General features: G+C 42.7%; 1 protein-coding gene across 1 annotated transcript in view; it reads left to right on the top strand.

Annotated features, from left to right (window-relative positions):
- The window catches only part of VPS26A (VPS26 retromer complex component A), a 21,790-nt gene extending 3,752 nt beyond the window's left edge, over positions 1-18,038 (top strand). Inside the window, exons 2-9 of the mRNA XM_015405589.1 lie at positions 4,856-5,005; positions 7,056-7,131; positions 9,272-9,428; positions 9,939-10,103; positions 10,863-10,969; positions 12,199-12,267; positions 14,392-14,534; positions 15,693-18,038. Coding sequence (XP_015261075.1) covers positions 4,856-5,005; positions 7,056-7,131; positions 9,272-9,428; positions 9,939-10,103; positions 10,863-10,969; positions 12,199-12,267; positions 14,392-14,534; positions 15,693-15,806 — 981 coding nt within the window. The 3' untranslated portion in view covers positions 15,807-18,038. The remainder of the gene's footprint in view (positions 1-4,855; positions 5,006-7,055; positions 7,132-9,271; positions 9,429-9,938; positions 10,104-10,862; positions 10,970-12,198; positions 12,268-14,391; positions 14,535-15,692) is intronic.
- Positions 18,039-20,160: the final 2,122 nt, after the last annotated feature.

Raw genomic sequence — 20,160 nt, 5'->3', positions numbered from 1 at the left:
TCATAGGACCTGCATGGACAAAAGCCATGTGGAGTAGGGTGGAAGAGCTGACTGGATCCATCCCAAAGCTTATTTATCATTTTGCATCAGTGTGCTTTGTTGTATGACAAAAGTAAATGGGCATGAAGTTCTTGTTGCTTCTTTATTTGTAAACTTAGGTTTACACCATTCAGTGTCCATGTTGATGATGCAGTTTCTTTGCAGGCCAGGGACCTAGTGTCATCCATGGCGGCACTGGGACTCTCCCAGTTTGTATGAGCTCCCACACATCAAGCAGGCCACATGGTGGATATTACTTTTGGCGCAGGGATAGATGTGTAATTGATAGCCATGGAGGCAGTGCCATGGTCAGACCACTTTGCCCTGAAGGCCCGGTTGTGCACCCCAACCCCTCCCTATTTAGGTGGTGAGCTAATTTATGCCCGCCTGTGGAGTCTAATGGATCTGATTGGTTTCCCGAATGCTCTGCAGGATCCGATGCCCCCTCGCAACTTGTTGTATGAGCTGGTGGAAGACTGGCATAGCCATCTCTTGGAAACCATTGATGAAATTGCTCCCCGGCGCCATCTTTGTCCCCACACCGAACAAGCTCTGTGGTATACTCCGGCGCTTTGGAGGATGAAGTGGGAGCTAAGATGGTTAGAGCAAGGGTAGCAGGGTACTTGTGATGAAGCTGCAACAGCATCTTTTAGGGCATTTATGAAGGCCTATGAGATGGCAATGAAGGCCACGAAGAAGGAATGCTATGTGGCCTCCACTCTGTCTGCTAGCTCTTGTCCAGCCCAATTGTTTAGGACAATTAGGTCATTAACTTCCCTACCACAAGGTAAACAAAACGACAAGGAACTTGTTATTGGCTGTGAGGCATTTTTGAGGTATTTTCTGGATAAAGTCTTGTCGCTCCACCAGGACCTCCCAGCCATGTTTGGAACAGTATGTGAATTGGAAGTTCCTTGGCCATATTCCGGTCCTCTGTTAGACCGATTCAGCCGACTCTCCCAGGAAGAGGTTGACAAGACCCTGGCAGCTGTGAAGCCCAGTACCTGCCTCTGATCTGTGGCCCTCTTGGCTTGTTAAAGCCAGTAGAGATGGAATTTGGGCTTCCTTGGGAGATATTATCAACTTGTCCCTACCACCAGGGACATTCCCAGGGTGCCTCAGGGAGGTGATGGTGCAACCACTTTTGAAAAAACCATCTCTGGACCCAACAGTCCTAGCCAACTAATGCCCAATATTGAACCTTCCGTTTCTGGGTAAGGTACTTGAGAGAACAGTAGCTGAGCAGCTCCAGGTGTTCTTGGATGACTCCTCTATCCTGGATCCATTTCAGTCTGGCTTCTGCCCAGCCCTCATGGACAACCTCTGGAGGCACCTGGATCAAGGCGAGTTGGCGCTGCTGTTGCTGCTTGATCTAACTGCAGCGTTCAACAGGGTTGGCTATGACCTTTTAACGCAGCACCTTGTCAATGTGGGGATACAGGGAACTGGCTTACAGTGGCTGTCCTCCTTTTTCCATGGTCAGGGATAGAGAGTGGCTCTTGGGGAGAGGATTTCACCACGTTACCCTATGGTATGTGGCGTCCCGCAAGGGGTGATCCTCTCTCTAATATCATTTAACATCTATATGTGCCCCCTTGCCCTGTTAACCTGGGGGCTTGGGCTGGGCTGTCACCAGTACACTGATGACACCCAGCTGTATCTGTTGATGGATGGACAGCCGGACTCTGCCTTGGATATCTTGGCTAGGGTGTTAGGGGCTGTGGCTGACTGGTTACAACAGAGCCGGCTGAAACTTAATCCAGCTAAAATGGAGGTCCTATTCCTGAGTCATTGGGGTGGGGGGGAGAATCCAACTCCCAGCCCTCTGTGGGCAACTTTTGATGCTGGCACTGATGGTGAGGAGCTTGAGGGTGTTCCTGGATTTATTTATTTATTTATTTCTTATTATTTTCAATACAATACAAAAATAAACATTTGCATAAAATGGAATAGATATTTGGTAATAAGGATGCCTTCCTTTCTATGACGTTACCAGATCTTTCGTCCCATGATGTAGCAACAGTGATCCATGTAATGGTCACTTCCAGGCTTGATTACTGTAACTCGCTCCACGCGGGCCTGTGCTTAAACCTGATCTGGAAGCTCAGCTGGTGCGAAATGCAGCGGTGCACCTGCTGACGGGGATGTCTGTGTGAGTGCACATTCAGTCAGTGCTGTGTCGGTTGAGTACCAAATCAGGTTTAAGGTTATGGCATTGACCGTTAAGGCCCTATGTGGCCAGGGACCAGCATACCTGCGAGACCATCTCTCTTGGAGCCTTGTGCTCTTCAGACCAGCACCATTTAGTAGTCTCTGGCCCGAAAGACATCTGCCTTGCCTTAATCAGGGCCAGGGTCTTTTTAGCCCTAGCCACTGCCTGGTGGAACACACTCCCAATTGAGGCCATCAGGGCCCTGCGGGATTGTTACAGTTCCACAAGGCCTGAAAGACGGACTTGTTCCGCCAGGCCTTTGGCTGAGGCGGTAGGCGTCAAATAACATTAGCCTCCCCTGCTTCAAGTGCTCCATGGCACCACTCACATCATGAGCGCCAGGTACAGTGCTTTGACTCCAGCAGAGTGATCCACCACCCCTCCAGGCATTAGCTCAGCATGCACTGGAATGGGACAAACCACCGAGCTGCCATTAGGTTTAGATACATCCTGAGTGTCTTCTTTAAAAAATTTAATTCTGCTTTAATTAACGTTTTAATGTATGAGGAATTGTTCATGGTTTTATGACTTGTTGTAAGCCGCCCTGAGTGGGGTAGGGCGGGATAAAAAATGCAAAAATATGTAAAATAATGCTGTGAAATGGCTTATAGCTGTTTTCTCAGTTAGGAAAGCTTATGGTCTCTATGTGGAAATAAGACACAACAAAGAATATCATTGTTAGGGTCAAAGGTGTTGCAAGTGAATTCTTTTTAGGATTTAAAGGGTTTAAAAATTAAACCATTGCTTTATTGGAGATCAAAGGTGTTCATAAAAATGTAGGGTGTTTAGCACTTGATAATGTCCTGCCATTCTGCTGGAAGTAGTAGTTTATCTTTTAAAGGCAGCTTATTTTTCAGGAACTCCTTTGAAGTCTGGACTCCTTTGTGCATATTGTTTAGTTAGCTTAGTTGTTGCTATCATAGAAAGCATTTTTAAAAGGCTTACAATAATATCTAAAATTAAGACAGACTGGCATCCAGTTTTTTTTTTTTTTAATACTCTGGGACAGGATGCAGGTGTTATGTCTCCATCTGTTCCATTCTCCTTCCAATCTTGTTTTGGGGTAAAATTAAGGATTCTGCTGGCCACTATAGGTGGAAAACTGTTAAACAAGTGAATCAGTGAAGGAACGTAGCAGCAGACACAGTACTTGTGTCCTATTTTGATATCATTGACCTGACAACCTTAATATCATTATATACCTTAACATTTTACTGAGCCCTGCACTACTGCTTTTAACTGACATAAAAGAAGTCAGCAACTGGAAGCCCATGGGCCAAATTGGTTTCCCTTAGAGGGGAAGTAGAATAGTGTGTTGCCAAGTCTCATTGCCATTGATTGACAGAGAAATTCATACTCTTTCCTTTTTTTTTGAAAAGAGGTACAAGTGGGCAGCATCTGTACCAATGAGACTTGTCAGCAGATTTTTTTTTGGGGGGGGGGTCAAGGGTCAAGGCATAAAGTCTTTGACATCTCCCATTCTGTTGCTGAGTGGCTCTCAGATGAAGCTAATTGCTGAGCAGGGGTGTATAACATCACTGTATCTTGCATTATTTCCCCCCATGCCATTTTGTTTTTGCATTGATGAAGGAATCGCTTTAAATTTAAATTGCCCTGACCTGGATAGTCCAGGCTAGCCCGACCTCATCAGATCTCAGAGGCTGAGCAGAGTCAGCCCTGGTTAGTATTTGGTCGGGAGACCACCAAGGAAGTCCAGGGTTGTGACGCAGAGGCAGGCAATGGCAAACCACCTCTGAACATCTCTTGAAAACCTGGCAGATTCACTATGTCAGCTGTAACTTTGTGACAAAAACATTATAAATTTTTGTACTTAAAAATTTGATTTAAATCCCTTATTTCCTTCTACCAGATGAGAACTTATAACTTTCTAACCTCAAAACAAATCTTTCTGAAATAAAGTGGCCTTACATTTTATTAACTCATGTATTCCCAGTGACAGATATCTGCTTCATTACATTCTTTCCCCACATTCATGACTTTATGACTAAGATAGGAAGTGACGGTTCCTTTATGTCTCTAAGGACAAACCATTCCACAGTATTGGACCTACAACTGAAAATGCCCCTGCCTGAGACCAAGTAAACTTCTTGAGAGAAGGCACAGCAAGGAGACAGTTATCCAAGGAATGCAGTTGGTGCACAGGAGTGTATTGGGAGATGTGTTCTGTTAACGGTATGAGGGCTCCAGGCCATGAAGTACTTTGAAGGTATAAACCAGCACATTTAGTTGGCTCTGGAAGCTAATGAGCAACAGGTAAAGCTGTTGGAATGCAGCAGTTATGTTTCAAATGGCTTGGCCCAGAAAATTATTCTGGTCACAGCATTTGGTACCAATTGAAGCTTTTGTGGTCATCCTCAAGAGCAGCCCATTGTAGTGCATATTACAGTAGTCCAGCAAGGGGGTCACAGAAGCATGGATCAGTGTGGCTGACTCAGCAATTCGTGGGGAAAGCCTGTTAAAATAAGGTGTCCTTAGCAACAGGGTAAACCTGTTTTGTATCAGTTAGGCTGTTTACAAATGTCTTATGGCTATAATATTGTAAGCGTTGTTCAGTTTTCTAAATTAATGTGCTTTTTATTACAGAGTTTTCTTGGAGGCTTGTTTGGTCCCATTTGTGAAACTGATGTTGTTCTTAATGACGCAGACTCACGAAAAACTGCTGAAATCAAAACAGAAGATGGTAAAATTGAAAAGCATTATCTCTTCTATGATGGAGAATCTGTTTCAGGAAAGGTGAATTCCCATTTCCCCCTGTTTAAAAATCTTTATTTGAAAGAACATGCGGACCAGAAACATTCACTAATCAGGTCACCGTATCTTGGGTTAACTGTGCCGGTTAATTTTATTTTGCTCTCAAAAGCGGGATTTAAATTAGAATGTATGTCCCAAATCCAGATATGAGAGTGAACTCAACTGATTTATGGATGGCTGTCAGTCAGGACAGAAAGGCTGATATCTGCTGGTTCTTTCTTCCCAGAACTATTTGTTTAAAATATTTATCTCTCCCACCTCTCCAAAATCTCGCTCCAGGTGGCAAACAACAAAATAATAAATACAAATATAAAATGAATTCTGACCACTGGAAAAATTGTAAAGAGTACTTGGCAGTAAAATCATCTGCCATGAGGCCATCTCAGCTGTAAAACAATCTAATCGGCAACATAAAATAATTCACACCAGAAGTCAGGCTGTAAAGCATCACATGGGGGCAGCAGCATTGTTGAAATGCCAAAGACTGGGATAGAGAAGGTTCTTATCTAAAATCCTGGCTGAAGAGAAACGGTTTCATCTGTTGCCTAGAAGCCAATAAAGTCAGTGCTAATCAAGTTTTAAAGGGGAGGACATTCTATACTTGGAACATCATCACCAGTGAGGAAGGCCTGTTTTTAGACACTAGGGCATGATTTCTCTCTCTCTTTCTTTTAGCATAGCCATTAGCGGGGTGGGGGGTGGGGACAGGAATGATTCCTCCTCCCAGCCTTCCTTTTTTGCCATTTGTCCTTCAGTTGATGTAAGAGGCATCCCTGGCATAGAGCAGGATAGGGGCAGTTGTGGCCAGGTCCCCCACTGGAGTCCCCTGCCCATGGGACTTTTTGAAGGTCTCGTGGCTGGTTGAAGGTAGGGGGAGGTGGGAAAGGTCTGCATCAGCAGGTACCTTCCTCTCACGTTTTGCTGGCTTCAGCGCTCAGTGATGATTCCAAACTAATAATCTGTCCTGCTCAACTGGATTTAGTTCTTCCCTGTACTGCTAAAACAGTATTTGAACACTTGAATGCTTTTATTAAAAAGAGCCACTGGGATCTCCGTTGACTTTTGGGGAAAAGAACAAAGTTATTCACAAACTAAAGAACTACTAAATGTGGCCAGAAAGAATTTAGTTTTTGTACCCCACTTTTCGCTACCCGAAGGAGTCTCAGAGTGGCTTACAATTGCCTTCCCTGAGGTAGGCGGGGCTGAGAGAGTTCTGAGAGAACTGTGACTGGCCCAAGGTCACCCAGCGGCCTTCATGTGGAGGAGTGGGGAATCAAACCCAGTTCTCCAGATTAGAGTCTGCTGCTCATAACCACTACACCAAACTCAAGTAATTTGCATATAAGCAATGCTTAGTGTTGTTTCCACAGCTAATAGCTTAAGTCTGTTTAAACTTGGTGTCAAAATTGCAGACAAACAAAAAAGTCTGTGGGCATTCTAGTTCATACAGTAAGTTTCAGATGTGCATAAGGAACATTTACACGGCTGCCTCCTTTTCTTCTATGTCAGGAAGTATGGAATGGAATACTGGAGGGGGGGGGAATCTCTTGCTGCAAAGATAAGATCACAGTGGCTTCTGTGTGTAGACTGGATGTCCTAGATCAGAATGTTTGTATTATTCTGTCTCACTGTTCTTCAGAGCCCCTTTGAAAAGCTACACAGAGGTAGAAGAAAACTGGCATATTTGCCTCATTCATATGCTCCAAAACATTTTTGTTTTTTTCTTTCCTTTCTTTTGTTTTACTAACTCGTGTGAACTCTTGTGTCAGCCACTTCATTGCATTCTTTCCCCACAGTCATCACTTTCTTATGACTTTTTTAGCCTTGTAAAAGGCTTTCATTAAGGAGTAATGGAAGAAAGTGCTGATGACGCCCAGTAGAAACTTCTCAGAGGTGGGACCAGACAGCCATCTAGTGTAGCTGTTGGAGAAGCGAAGGCTGTCGTCTGTATTTAGTCTTGGTTCAGAAAATGTGTGTGTGCCTGTGCTAAATTGGGGGGGTGGAAGTCTAATTAGTGTCTTGGTTTTTGCAGGTGAACATAGTCTTTAAACATCATGGAAAGAGGCTAGAGCATCAAGGAATTAGAATTGAATTTGTAGGACAAATTGGTGAGTTTTAGAATTGTGGTTGTGCATAAATGGTTGTGCAGTACCCTGAACCAGGGTGGTGAGCATTCATCGCCTGCGCTTGTCAACAGGTCATTGGGGTAGCCAAAAAACAAGTATCTCAAGCATGTGTGCTTTGAGATAAATAGTGCTTGAGATGGGGTACTACTCTCATTTTGCCTTACTTTTAAAATAAGTACTGTTTGCATCTAATTATTTTAGGGAATGTACCCCAGAACGTTATGTACATCTTTACATTAAGGACATGACCTAGGGCACGGGGTGGTTCTTTTGGCTAATCCCAGAGTCTAAGGTGCAGTAAGTAAAAATTATACCACTGACTGAAGTAGCTCGGTACTTTGTTTAACTTCCTTTGTACAAGCTTACAAAACTTGTATATATATTGTTCATGAGCAGAAGTTGGTCAGACAGAAGTGTCTATTTCTAGCCTGATTACGTTATGGGAAATATAAAATTGTGTGCATTTTATCTGTATTGAACATCCTTGGTATTTTTTAAAACTATTATATCAGAGGTCATTTCGGGGGGGATCGCGGGGGATCGCAGTTCCCCCGGGTGAGGTACGGGGGGCAGGGCACATGACGAAGCCCCACCCCCTGCTTCCGGCCGCCCTGCTTCCGGCCCTCATTCAGCCAGGAGGAGGCAGGAGAAGAGGGAGGGTAAGTTGCTTCCTCCCTGCCTCTCCCCACCCCTGCCTGCCTGGGGCCAGGGAGGGCCTTTGCGGGGCTTCCTTGCACTCCCGCCGGCCTTGCAGGTCCACCGCCGGGCCCCTCATGGGGCTCGGCAGTGGAGCTGCAAGGCCGGCGGTGGCGACCGGGACCGTTGGGGGCGGGGTGTGTGGCCTTATGACACACTCCCGGTGATGTCAGGGGGTGTGGCCTTATGACACACTTCTGGTGATGTCAGGGTGTGTGGCATATGCTAATGAGTTATGCTAATGAGTTCCCCTAGCTCTTTTTCTATGAAACGACCCCTGTATTATATAAAGACTTACTCTGTTAGTCAAGCTTGCTGTGTCAGCAGGGTGGTGGATATGGAGCTGAATAATTAACAAAATCATTGTATTATTTAATTAAATGGAGAACCAGCCAAAATATCTCAAACTATTAGGTAGGTTTTCAGGTTCCCTGGAATTCTTCATCAGGCAGGAATATAAAAGTTGGTGGAGGAGAAGGATGTTGTTGAGCATGATGAAGCATCATTTTTTAGCTGATTGCTAGTCTTTAGATGCAGCATACAATGGCACTGTAAATAGCTTCCTGAGCTGAATAACACCCTGTGACTATTGACTTGACTGGTTTTAGAAGGGTGTAACTCTGCTTGGAGTTATGTTATTGGTGTGTAAGAAAGATCTAAGATTGCTGGGATGAAGAAGCAACAGCTGATAACATTTTGAAAAATATAAACTCTGATTGCTCTGAAGCAGAAATGAGAATGCACAAACTCTAATCAGGCAGAGAACACAATAGGGATGCCAGCATCCAGGTGGGACCTGTATATTCCTCAGAATTACAGCTCATCTTCAGACTACAGCAATCAGTTACCCTGGAGAAAATGGATGCTTTGGAGGGTGAACTCTATGGCCTTATACCCCACTGAGGTCCTTGTCCTCCCCAGGCTCCATCCCTAAATCTCCAGGAGTTTCCCAAACGATCTGGCAACCCTACATGCCCCTCCCCTTCCAGTGGCTACGGGGGATCTGGCAACCCTAGAGCACAAGCAAAGCAAAATGTAGGTTACGTGTTATGTAAGCAGTATTGACTCTCAACCTAATGTATCAAGCCTTTTTCTTTACACGGGCTCTGTCAAGGCAGGCAGCAAAAGTATTCTGATTTCTGAAGTATGGCTCCATAGCTTAGTACCCCCCCTTCCCTTTTTGTGAAACAGCCAGTCTGATAAAGAGTTCTGGAGAACTCCAAAGCTTGCTCTCTACACTGTGATAGTCGTGTTAGTCTTAATGAAATTTATTGTGTTACCAAGACATTGGATTGATGCTCAAGGTATTACTATTACACCTAACGTTAGAATCGCATGCAAAAACTTAGATTTCCGCCGTTTAAAGAGCCTTGTGTGCTCCAAGAAAATATGTGGTGTTCTTTTTCTGTTTGTCTTAATTTTTTAGAACTTTTCAATGACAAGAGCAATACTCATGAGTTTGTAAACCTAGTTAAAGAGCTGGCCTTACCTGGTGAATTAACCCAAAGCAGAAGTTATGACTTTGAATTTATGCAAGTTGAGAAGCCATACGAATCCTACATTGGTGCCAATGTCAGATTGAGGTATGGGCTCTAAAGAGCAGTTTTTCCTCTCCAGCTACCGTTACAACAGTCTTTATCTGTAGTGCATTATTGGGAGGGAGACAGTAATTTTTTTTTCAAATAAGCATTCTTGTTTGGATTTGTAAGAATTCTTTTCTGGCTTTCAGAAACTTAGTATAACATCTCGTGAATCAAAGTGCTGCAGAGATGTAGCACTGTGCAACTTGCATTTCATAGGCAAAGGTGGCAAACAATGAGCCTTATCAAGAAACTTGAAGCCTTTGTTTAGAATAAATTCTTCAAATCAGATTATTGTTTCGCTTTGCTTAGCTTACATAAACTTACATTTACCTTAATTATAATTACGGTATTTGGACAGAGGAAGTGTGGAAGCTGAATTTTATGATGCAATCATCTAGTGTTGGTTGAGTTCATAGAGGTCACCATGTTGGAGAGCTAGTTCTGTATAAGTCTATACATGTAAAGCATTCTGTGTGTGTAATTTCTACCAATATCCTTCTCTTTTAAAAGGTATTTCCTTAAAGTGACAATAGTAAGAAGATTGTCAGACTTGATAAAAGAGTATGATCTTATTGTACACCAGCTTGCAACATATCCAGATGTTAACAACTCTATTAAAATGGAAGTCGGCATTGAAGACTGTCTGCATATAGAATTTGAATACAACAAATCCAAGTAAATATGACTCTGAATTAGCCCAAGGTGTGATCTTGCACAATGCAGCCAGGGTAGATGTCCTTAATGAAAAGGGGAGAACACACAGCAATGGGTACCAGCAGATTGCTAAAGGTTTGCATATCACATATTTGGGTCACAGTTGCCTGTCTGGTTTTCCAGTGTTGAGGCTTTCTGCCTTTTTAACACCCCTACTTGTAGGTGTTCTACTAATAAGGATCCATTTGCATCAGCTGGCTAAGTAGCAGAGAGACTGCTCATCTGATGGTGTTTGCATACCCAGTCTTGCTTATCAGTGGCATATTTAGACCTCTTCTTCAGTACAAGCATTCGTTCTTTAGTGTATTTGAAGATAGGCTCAACGTAGCTCCTAGAAACATGCTGCTGAACTGAAAAATCAAATTTGTTTGTAGTGGAAGGCAATTCTTACAAGATAGTCCAGTAAAATAGAAGTCAGTTCAGTAGAGGACGGTATTTCTTTCTTTCAGTAGAGGACGGTATTTTTGCAGTAACAATGCCAATATGTACCATAGCTTCAGGTGGGTAGCCATGCCATGCTGGTCTGAAACAGCAGAACAAAGTTTGAGTTATATGCTTTTTGTGCATGCACACGTCTTCAGACATGAAAGCTTATACTCAGAATAAAACTTTGTTGGTCTTAAGTTTTGTTCCAATATTTACCATGTATTTCTGTAAACTAGTTAAAATAGTCATACAAATTACAGATTTCCACAAGCCTCCTTCTTTTGTCTCCTTAAGGTATCACTTAAAGGATGTGATTGTTGGAAAAATTTACTTCCTCTTAGTAAGAATAAAGATCCAGCATATGGAACTGCAGTTGATCAAAAAGGAGATCACTGGAATTGGTAAGAAGAACAAGACATGGGGAACTGTCCGCTTTGAGGAATATTTTGATGTCAAAACATTCTGGGTTTAGATTTGGTAATAGATTTGATTTTTTAATTTGCCAAAGAATCTTGTGCAGTAAAGGTTAACTTTAAAACTGTAATATGTTGTCTAAAGCTACAATAATAAGTATGTCAGTGATTTGTTCAAGTAGTGACCAGTACTCATTTGCAGATAATCAGTTCCTTGAAAGTGGCTTGTGAATCAGTGTCAGAAGTAGGCAACTGTACAATTACATGGTCTAAAATTTTTGTTAAAGATGATTAGACATTTTGAAAGTACAGGAAGAGGTTTTAAAACTTAGCAAAATCTCAGAGTTACCGTCTCATAGAGGTGGCTGGTGGTGATTTGGGAAAGCAGTGAATAAAAGGCACCATGGGAGGTGCTCTTGTTTGCTCTGGCAGAACCGTCTACAAAAATTACCCACCACATTGTTTGGGCCTTTTATTGCTTTAACACAGTTCAGACTGATGAGGCGTACAAATATTTTGTTCAGTGCTTACTACCAAGGGATTGTATACCTGTTAGAAGAAAATTCTGGTTTTATGATTATGTGTGTAAGTAAGAGCACACTTTCCTTTAGAAGCTCCATTGCTGCTGTAGCTGTCAGTGGAGCGTAGCAGCAGTGGTGCTTCCAGATAGCAAATTTCCCTGCAATGGCCATTCCCATTGGGGGCTTTTTCAAGGCTTTTTTAACCAGACATTGGCAGTGATCCACCACTAAATCAGTATTGTTATGACAGCTTCCAGGTAAAAAACAATAACCCTTCAAAGATCCCCCCCCTAGTGGTAAGGGGGGGATGGCTGCCATGTGGGTGGAACCATAAAAATATGGACTTTGCTGCCCACATAGCATCCGTTCAGGCCTTGCTGTGAAATTTCCCAAAACTTAGCAGCACATCAGGTTTTGGAAACACTGGAGAAAAGCTGGGGAGAATCTGGGAGGTGCACAAATACTCCACAGTGTTGTGGGGAAGTAGGTATAAAACCCTGCTTTCCAACAGCATTGAACCCAGGGCAAATAAACCATGTGGAAAATATCTAAGTAAGTGAAAGTATGCTTGCCAAGCTAAAACCACTGTGGCCCTCTGGCTTGCAGACATCACTAGCTAAACTAAACTATAGATGGAATATTGAAAAACGAGTTCAAATTACTTGGACATAAACAGCTTGATCCCTGTTCAACCAGGACCTAGTACCACAACAGAGACGGAGACCATCGCAAAGTATGAAATAATGGATGGTGCACCAGTCAAAGGTAAGCTGGTGCCTGTCATCAGTAGTGGGAAGTGCTTCTGTGCTAAATTGCAAGGTGTCTTTGATTGGATGTTTATTTTTATGTGCATGAAACATCCTCTTCTGGAAGTTGAAACTGGTACCAATAGCAAACCAAATGTTCTTAGTCTCTTAAATGAATAAGGGGTCCCTCATCCAGGAGCTGAGTCTCCTTTCACTTAACTTCATTCCTTTTCCTCATGTTGGTGATCTCTTCTCCCTGTTTGGTGTAGTGGTTAAGTGCGCGGACTCTAATCTGGGAGAACCGGGTTTGATTCCCCACTCCTCCACTTGCACCTGCTGGATGACCTTGGGCAAGCCATAGTTCTGACAAGAGCTGTCCTTGAAAAAGAGCAGTTTCTGTCAGAGTTCTCTCAGCCCCACATACCTCAAAGGGTGTGTGTTGTGGGGAGGGGAAGGGAAAGGTGTTTGTAAGCTGCTCTGAGACACCTTTGGGTAATGAAGGGCAGGGTATAAATCCAATCTCCTCCTCCTCCTCTTCTTCTTCTTCTGTTGTGCACATTGCACCATTAAAGTGTGGTCTTAAGATTCAAGTAAGGAAGCAGGGAAGATGGGATCAAAGGCACTAGGCTCCATAGTGTAGGGGTGCAATGCACTAGTCTTAACATGTGGAAAGGGAAGTACTCTTCAGACTGTTCTGAAAATTGCAGAAGTTACTTGCATTTGACCGTTCACACAGTAATCCCTTCTCTGGCGACTTCCTCCTTGCATCATAAACTCCAGTAGGGAAAAGGTAAGGTCAGGCACAAAAGTCATACTTGCAGTACTACAGCTGTGTCTCTTTGTAATACTTCCTTGGTTAACGAAATGCAATTCCGAGTTTCATGTATCATATGAGGCAGGCTGTTTAGCGAGAATGGTTATTTGTCAGGGATCTGTTTACTAGTCTAGGGCTGAGAGGTGCGGCTGCAGTGGACTGTGAAGCAGCTCTGTATATATCTGCTCAAGTATTGCAGAGAAGTTTAGTCATGGAAAAATGTATTTCCAGGTGTAGTGCATCCATAAGATAAGTGACTTCAGGATGATGAATCCATTCTAACTTTTGTTTTTTTAGAGTACTTAGGTAATAATATCCATGGCAATGTGCTGTTTTTCTCCATGAAACTAACAGTGCCACAAGGTTACTTATTCTACTGAATTTCTGATTAAATGTAAAACTTACTAAGTATTACTGTACAGTACTTGGTCAGTGGTTAAGATGCTGAACTGCAGGCTGGAAGGTCGGTAGTTCAGCAGTTCGAGACCCAAGTGCTGCATGACGGAATGAGCTCCCGTCTCTGTTCCAGCTCCTGCCAACCTAGTAGTTCGAAAGCAAGAAATTGCAAGTAGATAAATAGGTACCGCTTCGGTGGGAAGGTAAGAGCATTCCATGCGCCTCGGCATCTAGTCATGCCGGCCACATGACCACGGAAACGTCTTTGGACACTGCTGGCTCTTCGGCTTGGAAACGGAGATGAGCACCGCAACCCTAGAGTTGGATTCGACTGGCTTTTGAGCAAGGGAAACCGAAACCTTTACCTTACTTGGTTGACTAGTGGTTAGAGTTCAAGGGATGGTTGATCCCACATTGTTGCTTTCTCTGTAATGTTCCAATTTTAGTATATGTGCTGCTGAAGCAAGCACACATCATTGCTTTCTAACTTATACCCTTTTTTAGCAAATAAGATTACCTGGAACTTTAGCTGAGTTGACTGTTTGTCCCATGGATGCTAGTGGGACAGCTATCTAAGGGATGCCCATGCACTATCATGCATGCACCCAAATATTTTGCCATTTTAATACCTTCTAGTCTTCTTGAATTCCCAAAAACTCTGGGTGAGAGTGGTTTGAAGAAAAATTCCCTTTCCCCACTTCCTCCAGTTGACCTTACACTTAAGGATATACAGTGCTTTTAAAACCTTGGAGTATGTAAAGATTTCTTGGAAGCATCTTTTGAAAAGGAGCTGCAAGACCTCTTGGAATCATCCCCAGCATGTCACTTAGCTGAAATGCTTTGGAGTTATTTAATGCCTACTACATCATCAAACTCCTCAATTTGTTAAAACTTCCTATCAGTAAAAAATAACCGTGATTTATTTTCTTTAAGGTGAATCTATTCCCATAAGACTGTTTTTGGCAGGATATGATCCAACTCCTACAATGAGGGATGTAAACAAAAAGTTTTCAGTAAGATACTTCTTGAATCTCGTGCTAGTAGATGAGGAGGACAGACGGTACTTCAAGCAACAGGTATATAATGCTGCGGGTTCTAGTGTGGTGGATTTCTTACGAGTTGCCTTTGGGTTAAAAATATTCAAGTCAACTGACAATGTTGTTCTGTGCAGAGATATGGCCATTAAAGCCCATTGATCTCAAAAGGCTTAAACTGGAATAACTGCATATGATTGTAATGAAACCAACAACCAATACAATACCAAACAGTAAAATATAGTGCACTAAACCAGCAATCAAGTTTACTTAGAAGCAGTTTAATGAGGAGTAGGAAGTCGGAGTTAGGAGCCTGACACTAATTCCAAACAGTAAAGTGAAGCCAGAAGAACTAGGTTGCCATGCAGCAAGAAACTCATTCATACTTGTTCTCAGGGCAGTTACAGGTGTGTAATCTTTAAAATGAAATATAGAAAGATGAGTAAATGGATCGTATTTTTTAATATATCTTTGAACGGATAAGAAGGGGAGGCAAGAGGGCGCAAACCAGTTGTATAGCCAATAAAAATACCCAGCTGTGGTGGGAAACTTAATTTGGAGCACTAGAAACTTTGTATCTGATCCATTATACTAATTAAAGTGACCCTGTTGGCATCTCTCAGAACTCTCTGGAGCAAGTCAGGTTGTAGGGATCTGAATCGTATGACTGACTCTGAAAAATATCAGAGTATTTAACTCTCTTCCGGTTTTAGATAGTTTTATACAAAAGCCATCTGTAAGCAGAGTAGAAGCTTTTGAGTGCTAGGATGGATCCAAACTTGTCTCCCAACTGCAGAAGGGATGAGCTTTTTGCTGATTCCCCCATTCCACTGCAGGCCTCCTTGTTGTGCTGTGTGCCTTCCTGAGGGTACCCAGCCCTGACAGCAGCATTTTCGGGGACATAGTGGGAAAGGGGAGGTAGGAAAGATCCTCATAGTCCTCTGGATATACTTGTTACTGGATGGTTTATGTTGAAGAATAATTTTACTGCTATTTTCAAATATGGTTTTGCTGCTGTTTAGTTATTGTGGTTTTAATATTAGGTTGCAAGCCATCTTTTACCTATGGAAAAAGTTGGGGAATTAATACATTTTATCCAACATAGAATTTTTATTCAGTTGTTATCATAGCTTCTTTTGTCAGCAACAGGTCACTATCAAGCTACTAATAATAATGTACTTTCTTCTGTCTTTTAATCAGGAGATAATTCTTTGGAGAAAAGCTCCCGAGAAACTGAGGAAACAACGAACCAACTTTCACCAGCGATTTGAAAGTCCAGAACCACAAGCAACTGCAGAACAGCCTGAAATGTGAACTGGGTGTTGGGGGGTGGTGGTGAAAGAACTGTCGATAGATTAGCAGGTTAAATGGTGGTAACAGCCTGTAGGGAAGAAGGCCAAATTTCTCATTACAACAGTCTTCCTTTGTCTTACAGTGCTGCATTTCCCACACTACTAAAACATTCTTCAAGTAAACATTCAAATGTGTACATACATTTAAAATAAGTGCTTTCTCAAACACTGGAACTTTCTTAATCTATTTTATACTGCATATTTTATTTTTGTCTGGTGTGATGCACTCAGATATGCATAAAGCTTAAAAGAAATCTAGTTATGTGTTTCCATGCATGTAGGCTGGTGCATTTGAGTTTTGCTTATCATTGATGAGATAGACTAAAGCATTTCTTCTTCCTATACCACATTTCATATCATACATCTTCAGTGTCTGTTACTTGTATCCTTGGAAACCAATAAAAATATGATGGCCTAAAATGTCAATTTCAGAATTTATAATAGGGTTTTGTCTTAAAGCTATTCTATTGCTCCCCTGAAAGTATCTAATATGTACAAAACATTATGTATTTGCTGGCATAATTTTGAGACCATACTATGTTCCAACTTCCTATTTTTCTGCTTAACCTGGTAGGCAAACTTCTTCCTGATCTCAGTTTTGTAAGAGGGGATTCTGCTTGTCTGATTAGTTTCTTAGCACTTCCATTCTAATAATTCTGTTGTCTAGCTCAAAAGCCCCTAAGAAGGCTTATTACCTTACAGGTAAATGTAGATGTACAGTGTCACATGGAGGGTAAGATGTGTGTGAATGTTTTAATACAGCTTTTATTAATTCAAGTATTGAATTCCAGGTCACATGCATAAAACTCTGCTCTCCTTGCACTCAAACCCACACAGATTCATCTTATCATTTTTCTTTAAACAGCTCCAAATGAGAGAAAGCTGTGTGAGTGTGAGCTTACCTGAACAATTTCTTCTCTGCCCTTCTGTAATGAAAGCAAATTGGGGCTTACAGAAAGGTATAGTTTTACGAACTGCATCCCAAGCACGTATTAAAAGTCTGTATAGTGGAGCATCAGAACATTTAACACTCTGTGAATATAGTGCATTTGGACAAATCTCAGTCACCTCCAGGTGTTTCCACATGGGTTGTTTTTTTGCCCTAGACTCAATGCTGTGGGGAAGCATGGTTTTTCCTTCCCCACAGCATCGTGGTACATTTCCTGGGTTTTCTCCAGTCTTTTCCAAATCTTCTTCACTGTGAAGTTTCAGGAATGACTGCAGCAAAGTCTGGGTGGCTGCCATGTGGGTGGAAAAGTCTGGACTTTCCAGTCCTGCCCACAATGCAGCTGTTTTCCCTGCAGCAGCTATTCTCTCACACTATCACCAGGGCTTTTTTCTTTTCTTAAAAACTAGCAATTAAATAGCATTATCGTGTATGCCATTTTACCAATATATTAATCAGAATCCCTGAATTAGCAGTTTGTTTGTTTGTTTTTAAGTCCCTGGCCCCTTTCATTGTAGTCATTAGGGAAGAAAACACATTTCCAAGGAAAGCGGCAAGAGACTTTTTAGAAGTATGGAAGCTGGTAATTCAGAGAACGTGATGCATAGGTTGGTATACTGATATAATGCTATTCAGTAACTGATAAGGGAAAAAACCCTACCAGGGAAACCCCATTGGTGCTGGTGCTGTAAGTAGCCACAGCAGCAAAAGGGGAAACTATGCAAGCCTCTCCTCATGTGGAAACATCTTCCTCTCTCCCCAGTTAAGCATGTTGTCTATTTTCAGAACACACTGTATGTGTTGGGCACCACATGGAACCTGCTGAATGGAAGGCTTCTCACATTTGTAGTTCACTTGGCCTATATACCAAGAATGTTTCTAAACTTCAGTGCAAGTGTTATTGGTTACCTTACTTTATGAGTAAGCAAAATTACTAAATCTGTACTTCTGTAAGAACTGTTTTCTTACTCTGGCACTTTGATAAAAGCAGTCAGATACTGCTAGCTAGGATGCTTCTGTTAATACAGCTGCCTGTGACTGAGAGAACTTAACTCCCTCATGTAAGTGCCTGTTCAGAATCTCAGAAGAAAAGCCAAATATTTTCATGGACACTTGCATGTTGCAATCTGGAAACTATTCTAAGAAATTTTGAAAACTGATTGTATTTAACCAGCCTCAACTTGTGCAACTGTGTATAATAGTCATAATGAACTGCTATTTGAATTATTAAAAATAGCTGTATTCTCACTAAAACATCTGAATTGTGTTTACTTACATACTGTGCCAACGTGCTTCTGTTAGTTCTATTTAATCTCGTATTCTGTTACTTGATGCCTTGAAGTCACGCTCGGGAGAGCCAGTGTGGTGCAGTGGTTAAGAGTGTTGGACTAGTATCTGGGAGGACCCAGATTTGAATCCCTACTCATGCCATGGAAGCTCACTGGTTAATCTTGGTAAATCACACTTTCTCAACCTAATCTACTTCATAGGATTGTTGTGAGGAAAATAATGTAAGCTGCTTTGGGCCCCCATTAGGGAGAAAGGCAGAGAACAAATGAATTAAAAGGGTATCATTTAGGAAACAATCCTAAACAAGTCCACTCAGAGTAAGTTCTATTATATTTAGTGGGGCTTACTCCCCAAAAAATACTTGTAGGATTCCACTGACCTATTGAGTGGGGGGGGTTTCGTTTGACTTGAGGACTTTTTGCTGTGAGTGTCCCATGACTCAAGAGTGGGTACAAAATTTAATAATTAAAGTTGAAGCTTTTCGTACAGGGATTAGGTGTATTTCATATATTGCCCTTAGGATGACTGCTTGCTCTCACAAGTAGACTTGTTAAGTTGGTCCAAGGTGTATGTACCATTAAGGGGAGGGCGGGATACAAATCCAAAAAAACCACAAGTAACTGGAAATAAATTCTGAGAAAACAATTCTTAAATAGCTTCACATCTAGATACACTAGCCCCAGTCCAGTGCATGTCAAGACCCCCCCCCCCCCACATTTTAGAATGGCTTTTCCCATTCACTTTCTAATGCAGGAATCCCTATCCAATCACTCTGGCAACTTTCCTGTTAAAGCACATACCAAACTCTGGACTGGAGCAACTATCAAACTGTTTACAAGGTCAACCTGGTACACATCTGGGAAGTATATTGCATTAGATGGGGAATACTTAAGTCAGTGTGACAGACCTGGTATGTTATCACTTAGTCTCAAATCTAGATTGTTTTAAACATGAGGGCACAGCACCCTTAAGTTTCTACTTAAACACAAAGTGTTGTGTGTTGGGGCTTTTTTTTTTTGACAGCTTCTGAAGTGAAAGATATTTTCTAGGGGTTTGTACATTTAAAAATTTGAAATTGTCTTTTGTAAGGCATCATGATTAAGTAATCCTGAGTATGCAGTGTTGTCTAGATGGAAAGGAGTCTTACTGAATCAACGTTCTTTAAAAATATTTTTTAAAACCCCACCTGCCAGGTATTTAGTGAGCGAGCCGCAAGACTTGGCTAATGATAGACTAGTTCCTGACATTCTCTTCGGCATAAACTGTGGCATCAGAACCGGCGATAATATGGAGTGGCTGTGCGGGGTTCTTTTATGGGCATATCTTTTCCTTTTTCCCGGAAAAAAAACCCCCCCCCCCCCCAAGCAATTCAAACCTATTGCAGCCCAACAGATACAGCGTCAGATGCTAAGAATACATCGGGGGCGTTTCTGGCCTCTTAACAGTTGTTGGCAGTCCGGGTTCTCTGCTGTTACTTTTCAGAGGGGCGCGAGCAGAAGGAGCACCAGGTAGCTGCAAAGCCTGTTTTCATCCAAAGACGTTAACAACAGCATGGTGGCTGGCGCTTCCGTATTGCCACGGACATCCTTGGATATGCCGACGAGCGCATGATTATGTGGGGGACTCATCTCATGAATGTGCCTGACACGAGAGAACCACTCGCGAGTCGCGCTTTCCCTTTTACTTAATGCGCGGAGTGTGCGCTACATTTGGCCCTCGCGCAGCCGCGGGAAAAGCGTTGACTCGTGTAAGCGCTGCACGGCTGCCCACTATTGCAAAGCTCACGTGCACCGCTAGCAAGCCGGCGATCTCAGGGTTTGTGGGCACACGTGGGTGGCTGTCCGACTCGCCGCCTGAGGAGAGTGAGTGGGGTAATGAAGGTCGCCGCTGCTTGGACTGAGAGTGGTGGCAGAGGAGAGCCGCGGCCGTACCTTGGGTCCCTTCAGTTCGGCTAAGCCTCCCCAGCCATCTACGCCGCTTGAAGCGAGTCTCCCCGCGCCCTCAGGCACTTGAGTAGTCGTTCAATAGGGGCCTGGGTCGCCCGGCGGTGACGCAAGAACAGTGCGCCGAAGGACTCCTA

Source organism: Gekko japonicus, unplaced genomic scaffold (genome assembly GCF_001447785.1).
Source record: "Gekko japonicus isolate JY-2015 unplaced genomic scaffold, Gekko_japonicus_V1.1 scaffold3113, whole genome shotgun sequence".
Classification (NCBI taxonomy): Eukaryota; Metazoa; Chordata; class Lepidosauria; order Squamata; family Gekkonidae; genus Gekko; species Gekko japonicus.
Note: the sequence above shows the minus strand (reverse complement) of the source record. Positions and strands in the feature narration are given on the sequence as shown.